Source organism: Heteronotia binoei, chromosome 3 (assembly GCF_032191835.1).
Source record: "Heteronotia binoei isolate CCM8104 ecotype False Entrance Well chromosome 3, APGP_CSIRO_Hbin_v1, whole genome shotgun sequence".
In the NCBI taxonomy this organism is placed as follows: Eukaryota; Metazoa; Chordata; class Lepidosauria; order Squamata; family Gekkonidae; genus Heteronotia; species Heteronotia binoei.
Window position 1 is genome coordinate 71,019,492 of NC_083225.1, and position 23,623 is coordinate 71,043,114.

The following is a 23,623-nucleotide window of genomic DNA, read 5'->3' on the forward strand; positions in this document are numbered from 1 at the left end:
CTAATTCTGGGAATTATGTTTAATTACCAGTTACCACCAAGATTGCGAAACCAAGATTATATGAATATATTGCTCTTCAATAGCTGTTCAATTATTATTAGCTGCTGCTCCTGATTATAATTTCCCCTCAACTCTCTGCTAGAGTTTATAACCTTCCGGATGCAGAAAAAGAGAAGGTTATACCCTGCTCCCACTTCCTGTTTCTATTTGAACATCATCATACACTGATCAGGAACATACTGTGGAATAACAGAGCCAATCTGACCTCCCCCCTCCAAGTCTGGCCCAGTGATGCAATGGTCACTGCCAGTGCTAGGCCAAGGTCCATGGGTAGTTTCTGACAGACACTGCTGGGTCTGTCTCAGCAAGTCCTTCTTCTTCAGGAAACAAGACAGCAAAGAGTGGTGTGAACTTTTTCCAGGTCTGTTTCAGCCACCCAGGCCACTTGTGCACTCCTCCCCATCCCCAGTCATGGCTTTGTTTTAAAGAAACCAAGGTTTTGCAATATTGTTGTATCTGCCTAGCAACCCCCAACAACCATTGAAACTTCAGCTAGAATTCTTTTCTTAAGGCAACAGACCTTGTTCTGCTATTTTAGAGAGTTTTAATCCCCCTGTGTAATTTATTTTACTTATTTAGATCTCAGGTTTTTCTGCAACCCTGAGACCTTCTTCAGGTTTGTAGAAAATCCTCCAGTCTGTCTCTAGTTCCATTATGAGGTTCTATCAATCACATACTCAATTGCACAGTTCGGAAACAGATATATTGATGATGCCAGAGCTTATTATTTGAAAATAAAAGACTTTATATTAAGATCAGCCTTGAAAACTATTTCCCACATAAATGTTTTTAATCATGGGTAGAGCACCTTTCCCAAAAACTTCCCACACTCCTATACTGTCAGGAAGATTCACTTCCATTAAAAGAACAAGGCTGAAGTTTCATATTACCCATTTTACAGAGATCGTGCATCTAATGCCTCCTTGTTCTGACACTGTGTGGACTGAGATAAAGAAATCAAGTTTGCTAGCAAAAAAACAAAAAGAATCGCGCAAGACTCCTGTGCCTTTAATAACTGTACTGCAGTTCGAAATTCAACTGCTGAAGCCTTTTTCTATAGTTCACAAAAACTGAAGGAGCTGCATTTCTGCATTGTCCATAGTCTTCGCCACTGTTTTTAAAACCTGTCACATCCTTATTCTTTACCCTCTCATTGCCCCCCTTCAACGTATGGCATACGTACTTGATAGACCACAGCCTGTCACACGGCGAAGGAATGGCTTCAAAATAAGTATTTATAGAGGGCAAAGGAAAAGAATGCTGTATTTTTTTAAAAAAATAAATAAATAAGCGTCATCATCCTAATTAGACCCTCTTCCAGGAACATGAGCGTGGCAGCTGCGAGTCAAATCAGCACTTGTTAGGTCACTTATAAGAAGGAGCGCGAAGGCCGCGCTTTCCTCGCCGTCGCCAGCAGCAGGCTGCAAGGCAATCCTGCAGCCCCACCCACCCCCGCCCGGGGGGGCTCGTCCGCTAGGGTCGTCGCGAGAACCGACCGAGGGGGGGAAGATTTGCCACCGTCGCCACATGACCCCAAGGACCCTCTGAGGGGCGGCGCTGAGGTGAAAAAGGCCGCTTACCTGGCGGCGCGTGATTGTGAACGCGGCGGCAAGGGCCGTGCGGCAAAGGAGAGCAAGTTCCCCCGCTGCCCTCCTTTCCTCTGTTAGGGAGTCGCTTCTAACGGCGGCTTGAAGACCGCAGCCAGCGCTTCCCTCGACGACCGCTAGGAGGAAGCCGAGTTCCAACCTTAGCTGCGGTGTCCTCCAAAGAGGCGAATCGCGCAAACGACTGCAAGAGGTTTTATCCCTTGATGGTGCCGAGACTAGACTTGGGTTACTGAGCTCAACTTTTCTTCAAATCCCGGAAGAGAATGTACTTTGGACGTGTCCGTATGCAGAGGCTATCTAATTTTGTACGCTGGCTCTCTGGCCACTCTTTAGATAAAGAATTTGACGTTGCTTTGTACTTAGACTGCTGGATTTGATTGTGGCAAGTTCTTAAAGAGTTGGGAGTACCAGACCACCTCACATGTCTCCTGAGAAACCTGTATAAGGGTCAAGAAGCAACTGTCAGAACTGGATATGGAACCTCTGATTGGTTTAGAATAGTAGAAGGAGTTCGACAAGGATGTATGTTGTCACCCTGCTTATTTAATTTATATGCAGAGTACATCATGTGGCATGCAGGCCTGGATGAAGCACAAACTGGAATGAAGACATCAACAACCTCAGATATGCAGATAGTGGAAGACAGGAGGACCTGGCGTGATGTGGTTCATGGGGTCACAAAGTCAGAATTGACTGTGCGACCGAACAACAATAAAACATCTGTTGCTCATCAGTTCACAGAACAGTGGCGACAAACAGTCGTGTATAATTATTATGAGCTACAGACTCAAGGCAGACAGTAAGCGAATCACAAAAGTAGCATTTCAGTCTAACAGCAGCAAACAGTAAAACGAAAGGCTGTAGCGCTGGGCAGATAACACGCAAGAGTGGCAATTTGCCAATGGAGTACAACATAAGACAAACTCGGGGATGGCCAAACTGCAGCTCCGGAGCCACATGTGGCTCTTTCACATGTATTGTGTTGTGTGACTCTCAAAGCCCCCACTGGCCGGCTTGGAGAAGGCATTTGTCTCTTTAAATCACTTCTCCAAGCCAGCCAGCAGCTTGGAGAATGCATTTAAGGTTGCTTTCTTTCCACCTCTCATCCCCCCATCTATTTCTCTTCCTTCCTTAGGGCTCTCAAACATCTGACGTTTATTCTATGTGGCACTTAGGTTAAGCGAGTTTGGCCACCCCAACCCATTCAGAGTGACCGCAAACAGCCTTAAAGTGCAGCAAAGGCTGAAGGGGTGGGGAGACACAGGAGGGCCAGCGAACACACAGATCAACCAGCACAGGGCAGCCGCCCGTTCCCTTCGGAGAAGTAGAGAGGCAGCGCAGAGCGTCCAGCCACCCATCTGACGTATTCAAATTACGTCGATCGGAAGTAACCGACCGATGTTTTCCGGAAACAAACGTTATTTTCCCCGATCCTGGGGCCTGTTTCTGCGACGTCGGTAAAATCGTTAAAGGGTGTGGTGGGCGGCGGGAGAAGCGAGATTTGCCGGCCGTCGCCTGACTGAAGATGTTGCGCGGCTTAAGCGGCTGGTTCGGGATGAGTCGGGCGGAAGACGAAGAGAAACCGCCTCTCCTTGAAGGGGAAGCCCAAGCTGGCGAGGGAGAAGCCGTGCCCGAGGGGGAGGCGGCGGTGCGGAGCCAGGAGCAGGTGCAGCTGGAGGTGGACCCGGTTCTCAGCCAGGCCAAGGGACTCGGCAGTAAGTGTCGACCTCCACCCCCCCCCCCCCACACACACACACACAAACTAGCCTATCAGCATCCCTGTCCTAGAGCTACGAACACCTCCAGAGTAATTAGACATCCTTGCTAACAAGGTACCAGTCAAGACGGCGCCTCAATAATTTAATCGCCCCCTTTCCCTTGGTATTTTTTAAAACACAGATTTATTATTATTCTGGAATTAAGAAATATGTTAATGTTTAGACAGCCATTAAATGAAAATTTGCCCATGTTTGCTAAAAATATGCTAGGCACTTATTCATTCTCTGGTCTTGTAGAGCAGACTTCTTTCTTTTGGCAGTTCTGAAAGACAGTCCTTGGATACTTCACTGAAGAGTACTGCTAATAGATTGTTAATGCTTGTTCAGGATTGCCTGACAGTTCTAACTTCAGATCAAGATGATAAACCTTGAACAGTTGCAGTGACTATATCTGCTTCCTTGGATATCCACCTGTGCAGGTGTTTCTGAACCCTTAAGGCTTTCATAAATGAACTAGATACCAGATTAACTAGGTAGGGGTGTTTTAAACAGAAAATACCAGGATGCGTTATGACACACTGGCACTGCAGTTTCCAAACCACTTTCCTAACAGTAAGCCTGAGTAGGTCTGAGCAGGATTCTAAACAGACCTGCTTCTAAATAGACCGGCACTTTCTAAGACACATTACTTTTCCTGTATCCAAAAGACTGCACTAGCTGAGAAGGAATTTTGCATACCTGAATATGTTTATCTCTGCCTGCGTTCTTTGTGTTCGTATATCTTAAAGACACCTGCATAAGCAGTATGCCAAAACTCAAAAATGTGGGTGCTTCCTCTGCTTTTTGTTATGTGGTCTAACCCAGGGTTTTCCAACTGTGACTATCACTGGTATATTTTGCCAAGGCTGATATGCATTTGATATCCAGCCATGATCATTAGTTTAGGACAAAGGATGAATGATATGTGGAACTAAAGCATTGTTACTGAATGTTATTTTTTGCCCTTCTGCCTACAAAGGGGAGTGAAAGCTAGTGAGTACCTAAAAGGATCAGTCTCATAGGAAAATAAGATACAGTTATTCATTATGTAGTTATACTATTAGGATATTTTAATTGAAGCTACTGCAGTGCTTCAGCCTGATCAAATATCAGCAATAATAGGATTTTGATACTGTGAACACAGCAAAACAATGGTCATTTTATGTGTCACATTGAAAAAGGCTTCGGGGTTTTCTGTGCTTGAGAGAAATATCGTAAAATCTACTTGGCCTTCATGTTACTATAATTACTAAAATGGCATCCAATAATGGATAATTAGTTATGTTGATTTGTTTTATTCTAATTTTCCTCCACAGAATTCAGAATGGCATATATGATTCTGCCAACAATCTTGTGAGAGTAGGTTAGGCTGAGAGTCCAAAGGCTTCTTGATAGAGTGGGAAGCTGAATTCTGGTCATCCCAGTCTTTAGGCTAACACAGGCCTCATGTGGCTGTAGGAGCCAGACTCATTTTTCAGGATTTTGTGTTTTAATAGAAATGTTTTCTAATTATTGCTACCATGAAACCTAATCCTAAAACTCTTCAGTTCCTTGTAATTTTATTAAAGCTATAACAAAAGGGCTATAGTAAGATTAATAAAAGTTAATTCATTTTACATCTATAAAGTTAAGGAAACTTCCTTTACTTTTGGTTTTTATCTTAGCAAAAGCTATAAATGTAGTGTCTCTGAACAGAAGACAAAGTATGGCCCTTCACTCAGTGTGTACACATTCCCATTTGTGCATAATATATATCCAGAGTTTGTCATATCGTCAGAAGGAGATGTTATTCTGGGTTGTACATGTTAAGTTACGTTCTGCGTCAGTAGCTCTAAGATACAGATAAATGCCAGACTGTGTGTGCCTAATATAAATTAGAGGCAGTTTCTTAAGTTCAAAGATAAATATCCTGAGTTTACATGTTCTTTTATTTTCAAAAGGTTACCTGTTCAATTTTGCCACTACTGCCACAAAAAAGATATCTGAATCAGTTGCTGAAACAGCCCAAACAATAAAGAAGTCTGTTGAAGAAGGCAAAATAGAAACAATCATTGATAAGGTACCTTTCTGCTATAAATAATGTACTCTGAAATCTGGTATGTACTCTTGCATGCTTTGTTTGAAAAACCAACTTTCCCACAAATATTCAAACAATGTTTCTACCTCATATTTTGCAATACCCCTGGTTATTCCACCTGAGCTTAAACTGAGAAGAAAAATTATCTGGCACAATATGGACTCTTCCTTTCACTCCCATATACACCATAACAAATAATTAAGTTGGTGGATGAAATGAAATAGGCTCTGTGGCTCCATGTGTGCAACATCCATATTTACCTCGCAGTTAGGACAGGACAGGAAAGTTACTGCCATGTATTGATCCTGAACATTCCTTTGTACAGAATGCAGCTGGATATCAGTCACCACATTTGATGATGTGTAGTGTTCAAAATTAAGCATAAGTTCACATATTTTTTTACTTTGTATATCAGGACCATAACACATTCCAGTTTTAAGTACCAAGAGCTGTTCTGGCTTAATGTCCAAAATCTTTAACAGTAGTAAGTTATGACTATTTTGCCTCATTTTCAATCATTCTATAATAACTTTATTTTTATTTGTAGACAATTATAGGAGATTTTCAGAAGGAGCAGAAAAAATTTGTTCAACAGCAACACACCAAAAAATCAGGTACTGTGTTAAACATAGTTACTTTAAAAAGCTGAACTAACACTCAAATCCCTTGTTATTCTCTGACAAGGTGGAGTTTTTTATAGCTATTTTGTTGGCTTTTTCTAAAGATATTAGTATAAATATATAGCTCAGGGTGGCCAACGGTAGCTTTCCAGATGTTTTTGCCTACAACTCCCATCAGCCCCAGTCATTGGTCATGCTGGCTGGGGCTGATGGGAGTTGTAGGCAAAAAAAAATCTGAAGAGCTACCGTTGGCCACCCCTGATATAGCTGAACTATATTGATGAGTGTAAATATGTAGCTGAACTAACACTCAACTCCTTTGTCATTCTCTGACAAGGTGGAGCTTTTTATAACTATTTTGTTGGCTTTTCCTCAAGGTACGCTGATGAGAGTTCAAAGAGTAGCATTGTAATACTTTATAATTAACACTGTAATTACTAGCAGTTTGGCTTACCATTACAAATTCTAATTATTTTCTGTGAGTAAAGCTGTGTTAATTTGCACTGAGTTATTCATGTCATTTTAAAAATAATACTATACAGAGTTAGGTCATCAGTAGAACAGTGAACAGTGTAGTTCTTTTCCTCTGATGGTTCCAGGCATAATTTCACAACATGAATTTTGCAGTTCATCTTGGCTTCTTAGTGGAAGCTACTATTTAACCAGCTATACTATAGCCCTGACCTGGATAGCCCAGGCATGCCAATCTCCTCAGATCTCGGAAGGTCAACTCTGGCAAGTACTTGGATGGGACACCTTCTTGGAATAGCAGTAGGAAGACAGTAGCACACTTTATTTATCCATCTCCCTGAATATATCCTCCAGGTCCCCAATAGGGGTCAGTCACCAGAGGTCACCATGACTTCCAGTTGCACACACTCACATAAACCCAAAAATACGGAAAAAAAAATTAATTTTTAAAAGCCTGGATAGGCCAGGCTAGCCCAATTGTGGAAGCTGAGTAGGATTGGCCTTGGTTGGTACTTGGATGGGAAACCACCAAGAAAGTTCAGGGTTGCTACACAGAGGCAGGTAAACCACCTTTCTTGCCTTGAAATCTTTACGGGGTTGCTATAAGTCAGCTTTGACTTGATGCGCTTTTCACCCCCATGAAGGATGATCTCGCTGTCTTTTTCATAAGTAAGGTTGTTTTAAAGCAGCTGAGTTTATTAAAAATACTTGTTATTTATTTATTTAATTTATACCAAGATTTTCTCTCATATGTAAACCCAAAAGTCACATTGTTCTCCTCTCTTCAGTTTTAATCTCACAATGAGTGTATTTGGTAGGTTACTGTGTGACTGGCTCAAGGGGACACAGCAAGCTTCCATGACAGAGTGGGGATTCAAATCTAGGTGTCACAGATTCCAGTGTGGTGTAATAGAAAGTGTGCAACATCTTGTCATAGAACTGAGCAAAAGATGCTTTTTAGAAACTATAAAGCAAAGGCATTAAAACACTACTTGTATGAGGAGAAAGTTTATTCCTGCGATAGCGATAGGTATGAAGAACCATGAAGTTAAAATGCTCTTTCTTTTCTCTGCTTGCACCTGCTTAAAGAACTGCACATGATGCCTATGTATGCATAGCTATCAAAGCTTAAAAACTATCCTATTCCACAGATAAAGCGCTCATATATTTTTATTAGGCTGAGAATATTTCTAACAAGTAGGATCTTTCAGCCTGCTTCTGTCACCCCCTAGATCACCACTTACAAGAGTGATGACTGAAGCTGAATGTGCACAACTTTGCTTATTTTATAGGGTCTTTTTAGCATTTGAGAATTGAGTGTAGCAAATTGATTTGCTATATGTCCATATGTTGGCCTGCTACTTATTTCACAGAGACCATTATTTATTTGTTTTTAATTTTAAAAATTATGTCTTGCTTTTTTACTCACAAGGGTCACCAAAACAGCTAACAATTTAAAACTTCCATAAAATCACTTATAAAGCCGTTAAAATCAACCCTCCCCAACACATATCATTAAAACAATTAAAAATAGAGTTAAAATATATACAACATATATACAAAATATTAAACAGCAATTAAAACACTGATTAAGAAGGAGGGATCACTAAGTAAATGCCAAATGAAGCAAAGAAGTTTTCACCCACTGGCAGAATATGGGAACAATAGGGAACAGACAAATCATCCTGGGGACAGAGTTCCAGAACTTTGGTGCCACCCATGGCCAAGAAGGCTCTCTCCTGGGTTGCAGTCTGTCTAATCTCAGAAGGCAGGTGCACCTGAAGCAGGGCCTCTGTAGGTGACCTTAATGATCAGGCAAGTTGTAGATGGACCAAGACTGGAATGATATTGAACCTATCACCCACTCCAGTCAACATCCTGGCTGCAGCATGCTGTACCAATAGAAGTTTCCAAACACTTCCCAGTGGCGACCCCATGTGGAGTGCATTGCAATAATATATATCTAGGTGTATCCAGGGCATGCATCACAATCTAGAAAAGCTGCAGCTGGTTAACCAAACAAAGCTGGTAAAAGACACTCCTGGCCACAGCTGCCACCTGCTTATTCAGCAGTAGGCCTGGATCCAAGAGAATTTCCAGACTACAAATCTATTCCTTCAAGGAAGGTGCAAACTCATCCAGAAGAGTAACACCTTAAATTCAGGGTTAGACCTTCTGCCAACCAGTAGTATTTCCATCCTGTGAAGCTTAAACTTCAGTTTATTAGCCTGCATCCATGCACTAGTTCATGATTTCTACAGCCTCGCTAAGATAATAATAATAATTTTTTATTTATATCCCGCCCTCCCCGCCCAGGCAGGCTCAGGGCGGCTTACAGACATGGAAAGTGCCATGATTACAATAAATATATTATACAATAAAATACATTCAAATAATTTAATTAAAACCACAACAGTTGAGGTGCTATAATACAAGACAGTGTATATCAGATGGCTAGGTGTCACTTCAGGATTCAGTCTTGTAGGCCATTTGAAAAAGGACAGTTTTACAGGTCCTGCAGAACTGATTATAGTCCCACAGGGCTCGAACTTCCGCTGGTAATTGATTCCACCAATGGGGAGCCATTATTGAGATGGCCTGCTCTCGAGTTGTTTTCAGTTTGGCCTCCTTTGGTCCAGGGATTTTTAAGAGATTTTGAGAGCTAGATCTCAGTGCTCTCTGGGGGATATATGGAGAGAGGCGGTCCCTAAGGTAGACAGGTCCTCGGCCATAAAGGGCTTTAAAGGTAATAACCAGCACCTTGTAACGGACTTGGAACACGATTGGCAGCCAGTGCAGCTCCCGCAACCTAGGCTGCACGTGCTCCCACAGAGGTAGTCCCGCCAACAGCCTGGCCGCTGCATTCTGCACTAGCTGCAGTTTCCGAGTTCGGTACAGGGGCAGCCCCATGTAGAGGGCATTACAGTAGTCCAACCTCAAGGTGACCGTTGCATGGATCACTGTTGCTAGGTCGCCACGTTCCAGGAAGGGGGCCAGCTGCTTCGCCCTCCTAAGATGGAAAAAGGCGGCTTTAGCAGTGACGGCTATCTGTGCCTCCATTGTCAAGGAAGGCTCCAGATGCACTCCCAGGCTCTTGACCCTGCGCACTGGTATCAGTGACGCACCGTCAAAGGCTGGTAGGGAGATCTCCTCCCCTGGCCCGCCGCGACCCATGCAAAGGACCTCTGTCTTCGCTGGATTCAACTTCAGCCCACTCGACTTGATCCACCCTGTCACGGCTTGCAACGCCCAGTCCAGGTTTTCAGGGACGTTGCCAGTCCGGCCGCGCATCAATAGATACAGCTGGGTGTCATCAGCATACTGGTGACAACCCAGTCCGTACCTTCGGGCGATCTGGGCAAGGGGGTGCATGAAGATGTTAAACAACATCGGAGAGAGAACTGCCCCATGAGGCACCCCACAATCAAGTAAACGCCTCTGAGACAGCTCTCCTCCAATCGCCACCCTTTGTCCCCGACCCTCAAGGAAGGAGGAAAACCACTGTAAGGCTAGCCCCTGGATTCCTGCGTCGGCGAGGCGGCTGGTCAGCAGCCGATGGTCGACCATATCGAATGCAGCCAATAGGTCTAACAACAGCAATACCGCCGAGCTGCCTCGATCCAGATGTCGCCGGAGGTCATCCATGAGGGCGACCAACATTGTCTCCGTCCCATGGCCCGGGCGGAAGCCAGACTGGTATGGGTCTAGGGTGGAAGTGTCATCCAAGAAGCCCTGTAACTGCAACGCCACAGCCCTCACAATGATTTTGCCCAAAAAGGCAAATTTGAAACCGGCCGATAGTGAGCCAATTCGGCTGGATCAGATGTAGCCTTTTTCAAGAGAGGGCGGACCACTGCCTCCTTCAGGGGCGTTGGAAAAGAGCCCTCCGAAAGAGATCTATTTATGATGTCCCGTATAGGACATCTTAGCTCCTCCCGGCAGACCTTAATTAGCCAGGAGGGGCATGGGTCCAGATCACAAGTAGTTGGGCGTGCAGTGACAAGGATTCTGTCAACTTCCTCCAAGCTGAGTGGGTCGAAGTGATCCAGGATCAAACCAGAAGACACGCATGGGGCCTCGAGTTCACTTACTGTATTTAATATGGCAGGGCAGTCGTGGCGGAGCGACTGGACCTTGACTGCAAAAAATTTCGCAAAAGCCTCACAGCCTATCTCCAATTCCTTAACATTTGGTTTGCCTTGTGGCAATGTAGTAAAGTTCAAAATTATCCTAAATAATTGTGCCGGGCGCGAATTTGCAGACACAATCTTAGCCGCAAAGTATATTTTCTTTGTGGCCTTGACTGCCATCTCATAGGACCTCATAAACCCCCTATAAGATGTTCTAGCTGCTTCGTCACAAGTACGCTGCCATTGCCTCTCTAGCCGTCTAAAACCTTGTTTCAGCTGGCGTAACTCCAGGGTGTACCACGGGGCCAGCCTAGTCCGAGGTCGCAGAGGGCGTCGAGGTGCGATCTCATCAATGGCCCTAGAGAGCCGGCTATTCCAGGTCTCAACCAGGCCATCAAGGGAATCGCCAAAGGGCCAGGGATCCCTCAGAGCCGTTTGGAACTGTTCCGGGTCCATCTGGCTCTGCAAACGAGCCATAATAGGCTCGTCGCCTAAATAGGCTTGGGGTGTCATGTCTACACGAGCTTTAAGGGCAAGGTGGTCCAACCATGGCACCACCTCAGTGGTTATATCGTCCACAATAACCCCGGCCGCAAAGATCAAGTCTAACATGTGCCCGGCCTGGTGAGTGGGAGCTGCAGCAATTTGAGAGAGTCCTAGTGTTGCCATGGATGACACTACGTCCGTCGCCTGACTAGAGGCCGGGTCATCGGCATGGACGTTGCAGTCACCCAGGATTATCAGCCTTGGGTGCTCCCAACGCCCAGCCTGTTGCCGCCTCGAGTAGGGACGGTAAGGCGCTGGCTGGTGCGTTAGACGTACGGTACACCAGCCAGACCGCCAACCCCTCTCCAGCCTCCCACGCCAAACCGGCACATTCAGTACCCTCTATCCTTGGGGCCGGGAGTGCCCTGAAGGAGTAAGCCTCTTGTATAAACAATGCCACTCCTCCCCCCCGCTAGTCCGCGATTGGTGAAAGACCGAATAACCTGGGGGAGCTGTTTGTGAGAGGGCCACTGTGTCACCCTCTCGCACCCAGGTTTCGGTCATGCACGCCAGGTCCATGTCCTGTTAGAGTAAAAACTCTCGAAGGACTGAGGTCTTATTATTAATGGACCTTGCGTTGCATAATACCAATGACAGAGGCGAGTTATTCAACCTGACCCTACTACTTGTCACCGTTGGGATGGGACGCAGATTGTAGGGTGAGCGAGCACTAGCTTGTCTCGGTCTCCCTCCCTTATATTGTCTGCTCCCACCGCCATACCTCCCCCTCCCCAGGAGCACTGGAATCCCTAGACCAGCCATTCCCCACTGGTAGTAGCCACTGTCTTAACAGCCACCGATGCACAACAATCACTAATACCCTCCACCCACTCCACCCTACTAGGTCCCAACAGTCAAATCAACTCAGTAAAACCCAACCCTCAATTTCTGCTATATTAATTGGACAAATAAATAATTTAAATCTAATGGCAATAATTAATTATAAATCCCGCCCCATTAACATCTTCAATTTAATTCGCCAATAATATCTATATAGAATCAGACCCAATAAATATAATAAATAAGTCCAATGAGTTAATTAAAATCAATTTTACACTAGTAGTTCCTGAGTGTGGAGGTAGAAAATTGTTCAAGTGCAGTATAGTATAAGCTCTTTTTAGTTTAAGTGGGTGTAAGTGCAAGGAAGGGTGTCGAGTTCGGTATAATGTGAGGTAGGATGTTAAAGTGGTAAAATGTAAGAGTGGTAAAATACAAGTCAGTGCAGAGCCAGTGGTAAAGTGCAAGTCAGTCCAGAGCCGGTGCAAAGCCGAGCGTCGGTGCTGTACCGGGTGAAGCAGGGTTCTTCAGCCAGGAGTCGAGGTCCAGTGCTCACCATGTGACCTAGTGAACCCAAGGAGGGCAAAGACCCCCCTCGTGCTCCCCGCCACGTAGCGGGCTCCACTGTTATCTTTGATCTCCTTGGAGATGACTCCGCTCGGGGGCCCCGCTTCATCCGCGCACCTGGCTGCTTTCATGGGCTCTCCTCCTCAGCGGAGGCGCTGCAGCTTCATCTGCCGATACCCCGCACTCTCTCCGTCGGTGTGCCTCTCCTAGTGCCCGGCTGCGTCGGCAGCTCGGTCGCTGCAGCTGTCCTAAAGGCGTCTCCAGCCCCGCTCGCTCTGCCAGCGTCAGCTCCGCTCGTCTCCAGCCCCACTCGCCCTGCTGGCATTGGCCTCACCGCCCAGTCGCTTCACTCCGCCCAGCGACGCCAACCTCGTTTGTCGGCTCTATCGGACGCCTCCCAGTCCACGCCGCTGCTTCGGCGTCCTCGGCAGGCCCCACTCACAGCTAGAGCTGTTCTATCCACTCAGTGTCATTCACATATTGATGACAGCCTACCCTGAATCTCCAGATAACCTAACTCAGTGGTTTCATAGATGTTAAAGAACATAGGAGACAAGATGGAACCCTGTGGAATCCCAAAGGCCAAAAAGCTGAGCAGCAGCCCCACTTTCTGCAGCCTATCATCTAGGTATGACCAGAACCTCTGCAAAACAGTGACACCCCGATCTCAGCCCAAATCGGTGGTCCAGAAGGATTCCATGATCAGTAACAAAAGCTGCTGAGAGGTCCAAGAGAATCAACAGAGTCACACTATCTCTATCAGTCTCTCAGCTCAAGTCATCCCACCAGGGTGACCAATGCTATTTCAGCCCCATAACCAGGCTTTTGATGAGCTTATGAAGTCGTATTCACAGCATTTCATGCATCTTCAGATATGTCTGTGATTTCACTATTTAAAACTGTTGACAACTTTGCAATCATGTTTCTGAGCACTGACCAAATAGAATTGCCTTCTGATGCCTTTCTTGATATTTGCAACAAATTAAAAACCAAACAATATTATCCAAGCTGAGCCCTCTTCTGATAGATCTTGCCATTTCCCAATTGAGGATAACAGTAGTTCTAAAGCTGTACTAATACTGACTGCAAGTATTTTAAACATTTCCCCTTTTTTGCTCACAGAAGCAGCTGTGCCTCCTTGGGTAGACAGCAATGAAGAAGAAACAATTCAACAACAAATATTGGCCTTATCAGCAGTAAGTTTTAAAAATATGCTTAAATTTCTTTCTTAAAATAAGACTATAGACTAGACTAGAAATATTACATGACAATTAATAAAATCGTTGGTAAGATGACAACCGTTTTTCACTGAAGTGTGTTCTTCCTTATGTGTTATGGCAGATCTATTTAATAGTCGGGTTGATTCTCTGAATAATGAATTTAGAAAGTTCTTTAGAGACGTAACAAACATATTTACACTCCTGACTGACAAGTGCATTTTATTCTTCAAAGGACAGAAGAAATTTTCTGCGTGATCCACCAGCAGGGGTTCAGTTTAATTTTGACTTTGATCAAATGTATCCAGTTGCAATGGTAATGCTGCAAGAAGATGAGCTTCTGAACCGAATGAGATTTGATTTGGTCCCAAAACAGTGAGTAATCTTCAGAAATATCTTAAATGCATGCTGCTGACTAAGAAATAGTGATTGCTCAAAATTAAGGTGTCAACTCTCATCACTATCTGATTTGCCATTTACATATAAAATGTGATAATTAATTGTATACTAAAAATGTAAAAGCTGCAAACTACATTTAAGTATTAAATCTAAATTCTCAAGGGATTTTTGTCACAAAGGAGTTTGTCAAATACTATTAGACCAACTCTGAAGAAGATGTACTCTTGAGTTTGGTCCTGGTTAGTCAGAATTTCTGTGCACTTAGTGCCACTAGCCAATATCACCTGGGTATCTGTCAACACAGAGGCATTAACTGAGGTACACACCTAGGTTTGGGTACTTCATGGATACAGCCATTTGTATAATACAGAGATCCTCAACACAGAGATCCTCAACACAGTGCCCATCAAATCTTCCTTGGTGATTGCCAAGTGTTCTTGGGATGTGAGTGGGCTACATGGGGCTTTTGCCAGCAAGATTTGATTGGCCACTGGAGATTGATTGGATATGCTTCGGTAACAGCTACCACCAATACATATGGATCTTAACTTTGTGACTGAAGGTAAGCTATGGCAACCATTTTGTGTCTGCCATCTACCACCCTGTGTCAGAATTTCAAAGGTGCTTGCAAGCTCAAAAAAGCTGAGGACCCCTAGCATAATATATCCTTTGCTATCGAACAACAGATGGATATGCATATACATGGCATCCCTATGTCTTTATTCTGGTGGTATCTGGTGTCTCTGTCTTGTTCCTATAAGAGTGTTAAATGCCTTTGACATTAACAGGTAGAATTAGACATTGTCTTTGTACAATAAAGTCTTGCATTCAGATTCCTTAACCATACAAAAAGAATTTCTAGTCTATTAGGGAAAGTCCTCACAGCTTACAAATAGTTTCCACACTGACATAAAATCAGTGCACTTATCAAACTGTAACTCTCTGTCTTCAGTGTAAAGGAAGAGGTATTCTGGAGGAATTATTTCTACCGTGTCTCTCTAATTAAACAGTCTGCTCAACTCACAGCACTGGCTGCACAACAGCAAGCAGTAAGAAAAGAGAAGGGTGGCGGTGAAGACAGTAGAGAGCTGACAGGTAGATATTTTATTTTCACAAACATCTTGCTATGATGATAACCCCTTTCACTGATCTCTTATTTAAAGGTCTTTTACTTGAATTGCAGAAATCTGAAACTTTAAATACAAAATAATTGTTATATTCCACAGCATAAATTCTTATAAAACCATTTTTGTTATAAAAATCCTAGGCGAGCATACATGTTCTGGGTAGGTTAGGCTGCAAGCGCGTGATTGCCCCCAGGTCACCTACTGATATTATTGGGAATTTGATCCTTGGTTTCCTACGTTCTAGTCCAACAATACAGCCACTATCACATATTGGCTTATAGCATTTTATTAAGGCAGCTCTATAAGATGTGGATCTCCTGACAAAAATATGTAATCTTTCATTGAAAGCTGTCTCCGTTCCTGAGGACTGGAAGGCAGCAAATGTCACCCCCATCTTTAGAAAAGGTTCCAGAGGAGATTCGGGAAATTACAGGCCAGTCAGTCTGACTTAAATACAGGGATAGTTGGTGGGAAACATTATCAAAGAGAAAATTAGTAGGCACATTGATGAACAAAAGTTATTGAGGAAGACTCAGCATGGGTTCTGTAAGGAAATATCTTGTCTTACTAACCTGTTAAGAGTTCTTTGAAGGGGTGAACAAACATATGAACAAAGGGGACCCAATAGATGTTGTTTACTTTGACTTCCAGAAATCTTTTGATAAAGGTCCTCATCATAAGCTCCTTAGTAAGCTTGAGAGTCATGAGGTAAAAGGACAAGTCCGCATGTGGATCAAAAACTGGCTAGTTAATAGAAAACAGGGTGTGAGTATAAATGGGCAATTTCCTCAGTGGAGAGTGGTAAGCAGTGGGGTACTGCAGGGCTTAGTACTGGGTCTGATGGTTTTTAACTTGCTCATAAATGATTTGGAGTTGGGAGTAAGCAGTGAAGTGGCTAAGTTTGCAGATAAATTGTTCAGGGTGGTGAGAACCAAAGAGGATTGTGAGGCACTCCAAAAGGATTCCTCAACGTGGCAAATGAGGTTCAACATGGCCAAGGGCAAAGTAATGCACATTTGGGGCCAAAAATCCTAACTATAAATACAAGTTGATGGGATGTGAACTGGAGGACACTGACCAAGAGAGATCTTGGGATCATGATAGGTAACTCACTGAAAATGTCAAGACAGTGTGACTGCAATAAAAAAGGGCAAAGCCATGCTGGGAATTATTAGGAAGGGAACTGAAAACAAATCAGTCAGTATCATAACACCTCTGTATAAATCGATGGTACAGCCTCATTTGGAGTACTGTATACAATTCTGGTCATCACACCTCAAAGATATTATAGGGTTGGAACACTTTCCCTATGAAGAAAGGTTAAAACACTTGGGGTTCTTTAGCTTGGAGAAACGTCGACTGAGGGGTGACTTGATAGAGGTTTACAAGATTATACATGGGATAAAAGAAGGCAGAGAAAGTACTTTTCTCCCTTTCTCACAGTACGAGAACTCGTGGACATTCCATGAAATTGCTGAGCAGTCAGGTTAGAACTGATAAAAGGAAGTACTTCACCCAAAGGGTGATTAACACATGGTATTCACTGCCACAGGAGGTAGTTGGTGGCAGCTACAAGCATAGACAGCTTCAAGAGGGGATAAACATATAGAGCAGAGGTCCATCAGTGGCTATTAGCCACAGCGTATTGTTGGTACTCTCTGTCTGGAGCAGTGATGCTCTGTATTCTTGTTGCTTGGGGGGCACAGTGGGAGGGCTTCTAGTGTCCTGGCCCCACTGGTGAACCTCCTGATGGCACTTGGGGTTTTTTGACCACGGTGTGACACCAAATGTTGGACTGTATGGCCCATTGGCCTGATCCAGCATGGCTTTTCTTATGTTCTCTAATGAGACAAACCAAACTAAACCTTCAGAAATAGAGAAATATCTTGTCTGAAAACTAGACAAGGATTAGACAAAACTCGCTCATAGGACTGGGTGTTTACCTTACATATCCTATTTACTTAGTAAATCTGAACCCTATGCATTTCCCTACATCTGTTCCTTTGTGTTCTGCAAGTCTGTCTTCTGGATACCTGCATATAATTTAATGTGTGTTCTGTGCTCAAAAATACACAAGAAGTTGCATCCAAGAGTCACTTATACGTATTCTTGAAAGGAACCGGCAGAGTTCAATTTTTCTGGTTAGAGGTTAAGAAAAGATAAGGATTCTGAGTTGTAAGACGAAGATAGTAGATGGAACTCCTTGAACAAGAAAATACAGTTTTTGCTGTCCAATCAAACTTTATTTCTGAGCACTTATAACACTATAAATGATACTGCTTGAGACTAAATTCTCACTCCATTAAATACTCTGCATACATTGAAATAAGAAGTCTCCAGAGTTCTGTTTGTTTTTCTAGAAACTGTGCGACCAAAGACACCACCTGTGGCAATAAAGTCTCAGCTAAAACCTCATGAGGTAAAGCTATTCTGTACACTTGATCAGTATTTACAACATAAGTAACTTTGTTTTAGTTATGAACATGCGGTCAGTCCAAACTGATTTCTAAAGAATTACTTTTCACACAGAAGTCACAACTTTTACTAAAGAACTTGAAAGGCCACAGCAATCAGACCACCATTTGAATTAGGTGGTTATCTGTGTCATCTGCTCTACTTAAACGGAAAAGGTGCATTTCTCCCCCCACCCCCCCACCCCCGCACCTCCTCCAAACAGCATAGCACTATTTTCCCTGCCTGGTAAAACTTGCACTGTTGAGTACTGATCTCTGGGCTTTAACAATCTAGGTAACATTTGCTGTTGCTTTACAGGTCTAGTAGAAACACAAAAAGCAGATGAGGTCAGATGGATCCATCAGGCCTCCTTTTTATCTGCTATCTGCCATTTTTGCTACTGTTGTGATCATTTATGCCTATAAACTTTAGGAGAGAGGAAGTGTGTTTCATGATTTTCTATGAAGACCCCATTTTGTCCTCAGCATATATAGAAATTCTGTGCCTTTTACCTCAGTGTTTCCCCTGCCCCACATAGGAATATAACCATAGCATTAAGGAGATATTTACATTTTTCCTCTTATATTTTAATATTTGAAGGAAGAAGAGGAGATTTCTACCAGCCCAGGTGTATCAGAATTTGTGAGTGATGCTTTTGATGCATGCAGCTTGAATCGGGAAGATTTAAGGAAAGAGATTGAACAACTTGTGCTTGACAAAAAAAAAGAGGAAACTACAACAGCAGAAGGTAACATGATCATTTTTACATTCTTTCATTTACATTTCTAAAGACACTGAGTTAGATCCAGCCAGGTTTTCCTCTTATGAAAAGGAGAAGAGCCCTTTTGCCACCCAAAACCCTGGGTTAGGGATCATTAGACCTATATTACAAATCCATGTGGGGTAGGAGCTGTAATGAGAAGACCTCTCCAAGACTGAATGAAGAAAATTTCCTGGATCCAACCCAGTATTTTCCTTTACTCTACATACTTTTGAATAGAAAATGGTTTGATAAAATCATTCACTTCAAAGGAAAAATACAAATTTGTTGTGCTCTTAGTACTCCTTTTCCTCAGTTACAAAACTTAATTGCTTACCCTAGCTTGAGGTATTAATAAATGTATAGCAGGGCCCCCAAAGTGGCATCCACAAACACCTTTCCTTGGAACCTGCCAAATGTTTTTAGAAAATAGGCAGGGTCAGGTGGGATTTTGGAGCAGCAGGGCTTTTGGCTGGCCATTAGAGAGTTAATTGGCTGTGCATGTCTTTTAGAGGAGGTGTCTGTAGGATGGCCTTGAAGTGGCTTCCCTTGTTTCTCCAAGGTCAGGGGCAGAGAGTGGTGATAGGAGAGAGGATGTCACCTCAACACCCCTTGATATGTGGGGTCTCTCAGGGGGCAGTCTTCTCCCCAATGTATGGAAACGTTTTTAATATATTTAATTTTAATATGTTTGTAAATTGCTAATGCTTTTAAACAGTTGTTAGCCGCCCTGAGCCTGTCGGGGGAGGGTGGGATATAAATCTGATAAATAAATAAAAACGTGTCATCTATATGCACCCCCTTGCCCAGCTGGTGCAGAGTTTCGGGCTGAGTTATCATCAATATGCTGATGACACCCAGCTGTATCTGTTGATAATCTGGCTGAAGGGGTGGAGGCCATGGTTGGATAGCTGAAGCAGAACCAGCTGAGACTGAATCCATCTAAGACAGAGGTTTTGTGCTGATGGGGATTCAGGGCTGGGGCACCAACTCCTGGCTCTGGGTGGTGTGTCACTAACACCAGCACTCACCATTAAGAGCCTGGGTGTGTTCCTGGATGCCTCCTTTTTGATGGAGGCCCAGATCACAAATGTTGCCAGACCGGCATTTCTTCAGTTGTGCCAGATCAGGCAACTGCCCCCCTTCCTGTCTCACCCTGTCCTAGCTACAGGAATCCATGCAACAGTCACCTCTAGGCTAGACTACTGTAACTCACTATATGCAGGGTTACCCATGAGACTGACCTGGAAGTTGCAACTAGTCCAGAGTGCAGCAGCCCAGGTTCTCACCAGAACCCCATTAACAGCACATATCCAACCAGTGCTTTGCCAGTTGCACTGGCTCCTGGTTGAATATCTGATCAGGTTCAGGGTTTTGATATTAACCTTTAAGGCCCTAAATAGTCTGGAACCAACATACCTTCAGGACCACCTCTCCTGGTTACCCCCCCCCAAGAGTTTTGCACTCAGTGAAGAAAGATCTACTGGTGATCCCTGGCTCAAAAAATACCCAGCTGTCCTCTACCAGAGCCTGAGCTTTTTCAGGTGGAAAAACCTGGGTGGAACTCTCTGCCAAATGATATCCATGCCCTGTGGGACAGTCTAGTTCTCCAGGACCTGTAAGGCAAAGATGTTCTGCCAGGCCTACTGTTGAGGACAACAATGGTCTTCATTTACCTGACTTTCCTTTCTTTCTCTCCACTTTGGAATAAGGATAAATCTGTTTTTTAGACACCATCTGGAATGGTACCTGTTTCATAACTTGTTTAAATGTGCTTATGATTGTATTTCTTTGAATACTGTATACAGTCCTGAGCCTCAAGTTTGGGAAAGGGTGGTTTAGAAATCAAATTTGTAAACAAAAAATGTTACTTTGGTATCAGCTGCCACCACAGCATAAAGTTTTTCATTGTGTGACTGAAGGTAAGTTTTGTAAATTGGAGAAAATATTTTGAAACAGTATGGGCCATTTAAAAAGGCATCTTTTTAAAGGTTAAACAGATAAAAAAGATTAAACAGATATTCTGCTTGAAATATTGATGAGTTAATACTGGAATAATACATAACCTTAACCTAATTCCCTGACATTTTTGATTGGCTCCACCTCCCTTGACAGCCGTTTGCTATTTGCACCCACCATCCTGTGTCAGAGGTGCTAAGGTACCCACAGGCTTTAAAGGATTGGGGACCCCTGATGCAAATCTATTAGGCTTTATTTATAGCAAAACAGTAAAAAGGGCAGGATTTGCAAGGTTAGATATTTTGAACGACTAACCTTCTAGAAAGGTTTTTTTAATACATCCTAAAGTCAGAGTAACAAGTGAAAAATGGCAGATGACTGCAACTCACTAATAGCACTGTTTGGGAACAGTTTTTTAGTCTAGCTTACTTGCATCATGCATATATATAACAGATACCCTGAACAAATGTTAATAAACTTCTGAGGTCCTCCAGCTTGCAGGACCTCACTTTTCTCTCTTCGTATGTTGCTCATACCTTAAAAAAAAACATTATCCACACATATGCACAACCTCTGTCATCTGCCAGTAAAGGTTACGAGCAGTTGCTCAGTGGCTGGATAAGAGCTGTGGATGGGCTGGATCCATCCCATGGGCTGTATGTTCGACATCTCTGCCCTAAGATTTTTATTCACTGTTGATCTCAAGTTGAATCTGCTGATATCTGTTATTTTAGTCTTGAAATAGCACTGTTATTTTAGTCTTGAGAAACACTGTACAGTTCAATGAATCTGGAGATTTTTTTTAGAAGAAACGGCAGACTGGGAAAAGGAATTGCAACAGGAGCTTCAAGAATATGAAGTGGTTACAGAATCAGAAAAGCGAGATGACAACTGGGACAAAGAAATAGAGGAAATGCTTCAGGGAGAAAATTAACCACTACATAAATGCTTACCGAAAACTGACAAGAACTTGTTTTTATACTCATTTCAGAGACTTTCTTCAGACACAAAATTGCTTTTTGTAAAATAAGGCTCTGGGTGACAAATAATCAGGTGTAAAAACTGTTCTATGAAATACTCACTCTACCTTTCAGAGGACTGTAGGGCAATTTGGACCTGAGATGCCCCCTTCCCCCCGCAATAGGAGCTCCAAACACAGTTTGACAAGTCACTTGTGAAAACTGGAAATTACAAAATAGGTTTTGAGTGCTTTGAAAGAGGGAAGGTGGGGAGGTCCAGAGCAGCTGCAGACATTGCCTTGTTTGATGTTTTTTTTTCAGATGGACAGGCATGGATATCAGTTTTAGTAAAAATGTTGTGAACAGTTTATATGTGGTGGATAATAAACAGAGAACTTCTATTTAATTTCTTTCATGAAAGTAATGGCACATGTTGATATTTTGATTGATTCTTTATAAATAACAATTTATGAAAATACTTCTTGCTACTAGCCCTTTCTTAGTACTTGTAAATATAGGACATCATAGTATATATTTGTCAGATATTTATTTTCGCTTCTTACAATTGCATCTACATCATAAAGGCCGTAAGGCAACAGTAATTCTGTATAATATAGATAAATGGGATGGAAACTGACTGAGGCAGTTAAATTAATATTCTGTTGAAAAAAAATCTCCAGTGACTTAACTGGTGAATATTCTGGTATATCATCTTGACAGCCACAAGGATGATCAAGAGCTTATAAAAAGAAGAAAATAAGCTGGTGGTGTTATTGTACTATAACTATCTATTTAAACCATTTCTACCCAAAACTTGTAAATTGCCTATGGCAGTTTCTAGCAGCAAACTTTAAAATAGGTTCCAAACCATAAAATACACTAAAAGAATTATCTAATAAAACTGTTTAACTGTTCAGGTGTCCAATGTACTTTAAGGTGAGCATCTTTAAGGAGAGCCAGTTTGGTGTAGTGGTTAAGTGTGCGGACTCTTATCTGGGAGAACCAGGTTTGATTCCCCACTCCTCTACTTGCACCTGCTAGCATGGGCTTGGGTCAGCCATAGCTCTGGCAGAGGTTGTCCTTGAAAGGGCAGCTGCTGTGAGAGCCCTCTCCAGCCCCACACACCTCACAGGGTATCTGTTGTGGGGGAGGAAGGTAAAGGAGATTGTGAGCTGCTCTGAGACGCTTCAGATTGGAGGGCGAGATATAAATCCAATATCATCTTCTTCTTCACATAGGTCCTATTCAAATAAATAATATAGCATGAAAGGTAGATGCCAAGTATTAACAAGAAATTCAGGCCCAGTCTGTGTGGGTGTGGTTGAGAAGTGCTATAATAAATGCATTAAGCAGCTCTAAAAGATGAGGGAAGAGTGCTGCACTGCACATCCTAGGATGGGTGTTGAACTCATTTGTTATGAGGGCCCGATTTGACATAAATGAGACCTTGTTGGGCCGGGCATGTGTGTTCCTATTTTAGATTAGGTAGCAGAGATATAAACTTTATAAAGGGCACAAACACAAAGATTTTAAGAAAAACAACAACCTTAAAACATGTTTTAAACATTAGCTCTTGTTGGTCTTAAAGGTGCTATCTTTGTATTTCTCCCATGGGATCTAGGAAACTGGGCAAAGGAAGCTCTGCCTTTGTTTCCTTCCCCAGGGAACCAGGAGGGGAAGGAGCCTCAGCCGACAGAAGGAAGAGAGGCTTAGCTCAGCAACTCCGTTGTGTTGTTGAGAGTATGACAATGCAAGCTCTGCCTCCCCTGCTTCCTTCTGAAGGGAGGAGCCTCAGCCAATGGAGAAAATAGAGGCTTTGCTCTGTAGCTCCTGTGCAATTGAACAAGCCTGGCAAAGCAAGCTGTGACACAGAAAAACAAAGGGAGAAGGAAGCAGATGACAGCCAGCTGCTTGGAGGCTTGATAGGAGCCCTCTGGGGGCCTAATTCGGCCCCTTGGCTGCATGATTGACACCCCTGTCCTACGATGTACAGAAGATGGCTGCTGTTCTACAGATGTGGTCAGGAGACTGTCAGCCAAATAAAAGGGCCAGACTGAGGTGTTCAGTGATCTTTATAGCAGATGACATACAGATTTATCTTAAGCAACTAAAATCGGATGTTTCGCTAAGAATTTC

At 43.2% G+C, this 23,623-nt stretch overlaps 1 protein-coding gene across 1 annotated transcript; it reads left to right on the top strand.

Annotated features, from left to right (window-relative positions):
* The first annotated feature begins 3,032 nt into the window (after positions 1 to 3,032).
* Positions 3,033 to 21,965, top strand: SYAP1 (synapse associated protein 1). The gene is made up of 9 exons (XM_060234014.1): positions 3,033 to 3,382; positions 5,365 to 5,483; positions 6,049 to 6,115; positions 13,735 to 13,808; positions 14,065 to 14,204; positions 15,181 to 15,323; positions 17,716 to 17,774; positions 18,410 to 18,557; positions 21,335 to 21,965. Exons 1-9 carry the CDS (start codon positions 3,193 to 3,195, stop codon positions 21,460 to 21,462), a joined length of 1,068 nt encoding a protein of 355 aa, XP_060089997.1. The 5' UTR covers positions 3,033 to 3,192; the 3' UTR covers positions 21,463 to 21,965.
* Positions 21,966 to 23,623: the final 1,658 nt, after the last annotated feature.

What these genes read in the sequence shown, in the direction of transcription:
- SYAP1 (XM_060234014.1), top strand. Translation starts at nt 3,193, where the DNA reads ATGTTGCGCGGCTTAAGCGGCTGGTTCGGGATGAGTCGGGCGGAAGAC. An exon ending in CCAGGCCAAGGGACTCGGCA is followed by an intron (nt 3,383 to 5,364) that starts GTAAGTGTCGAC and finishes TATTTTCAAAAG; the next exon opens with GTTACCTGTTCAATTTTGCC. An exon ending in AAATATTGGCCTTATCAGCA is followed by an intron (nt 13,809 to 14,064) that starts GTAAGTTTTAAA and finishes TATTCTTCAAAG; the next exon opens with GACAGAAGAAATTTTCTGCG.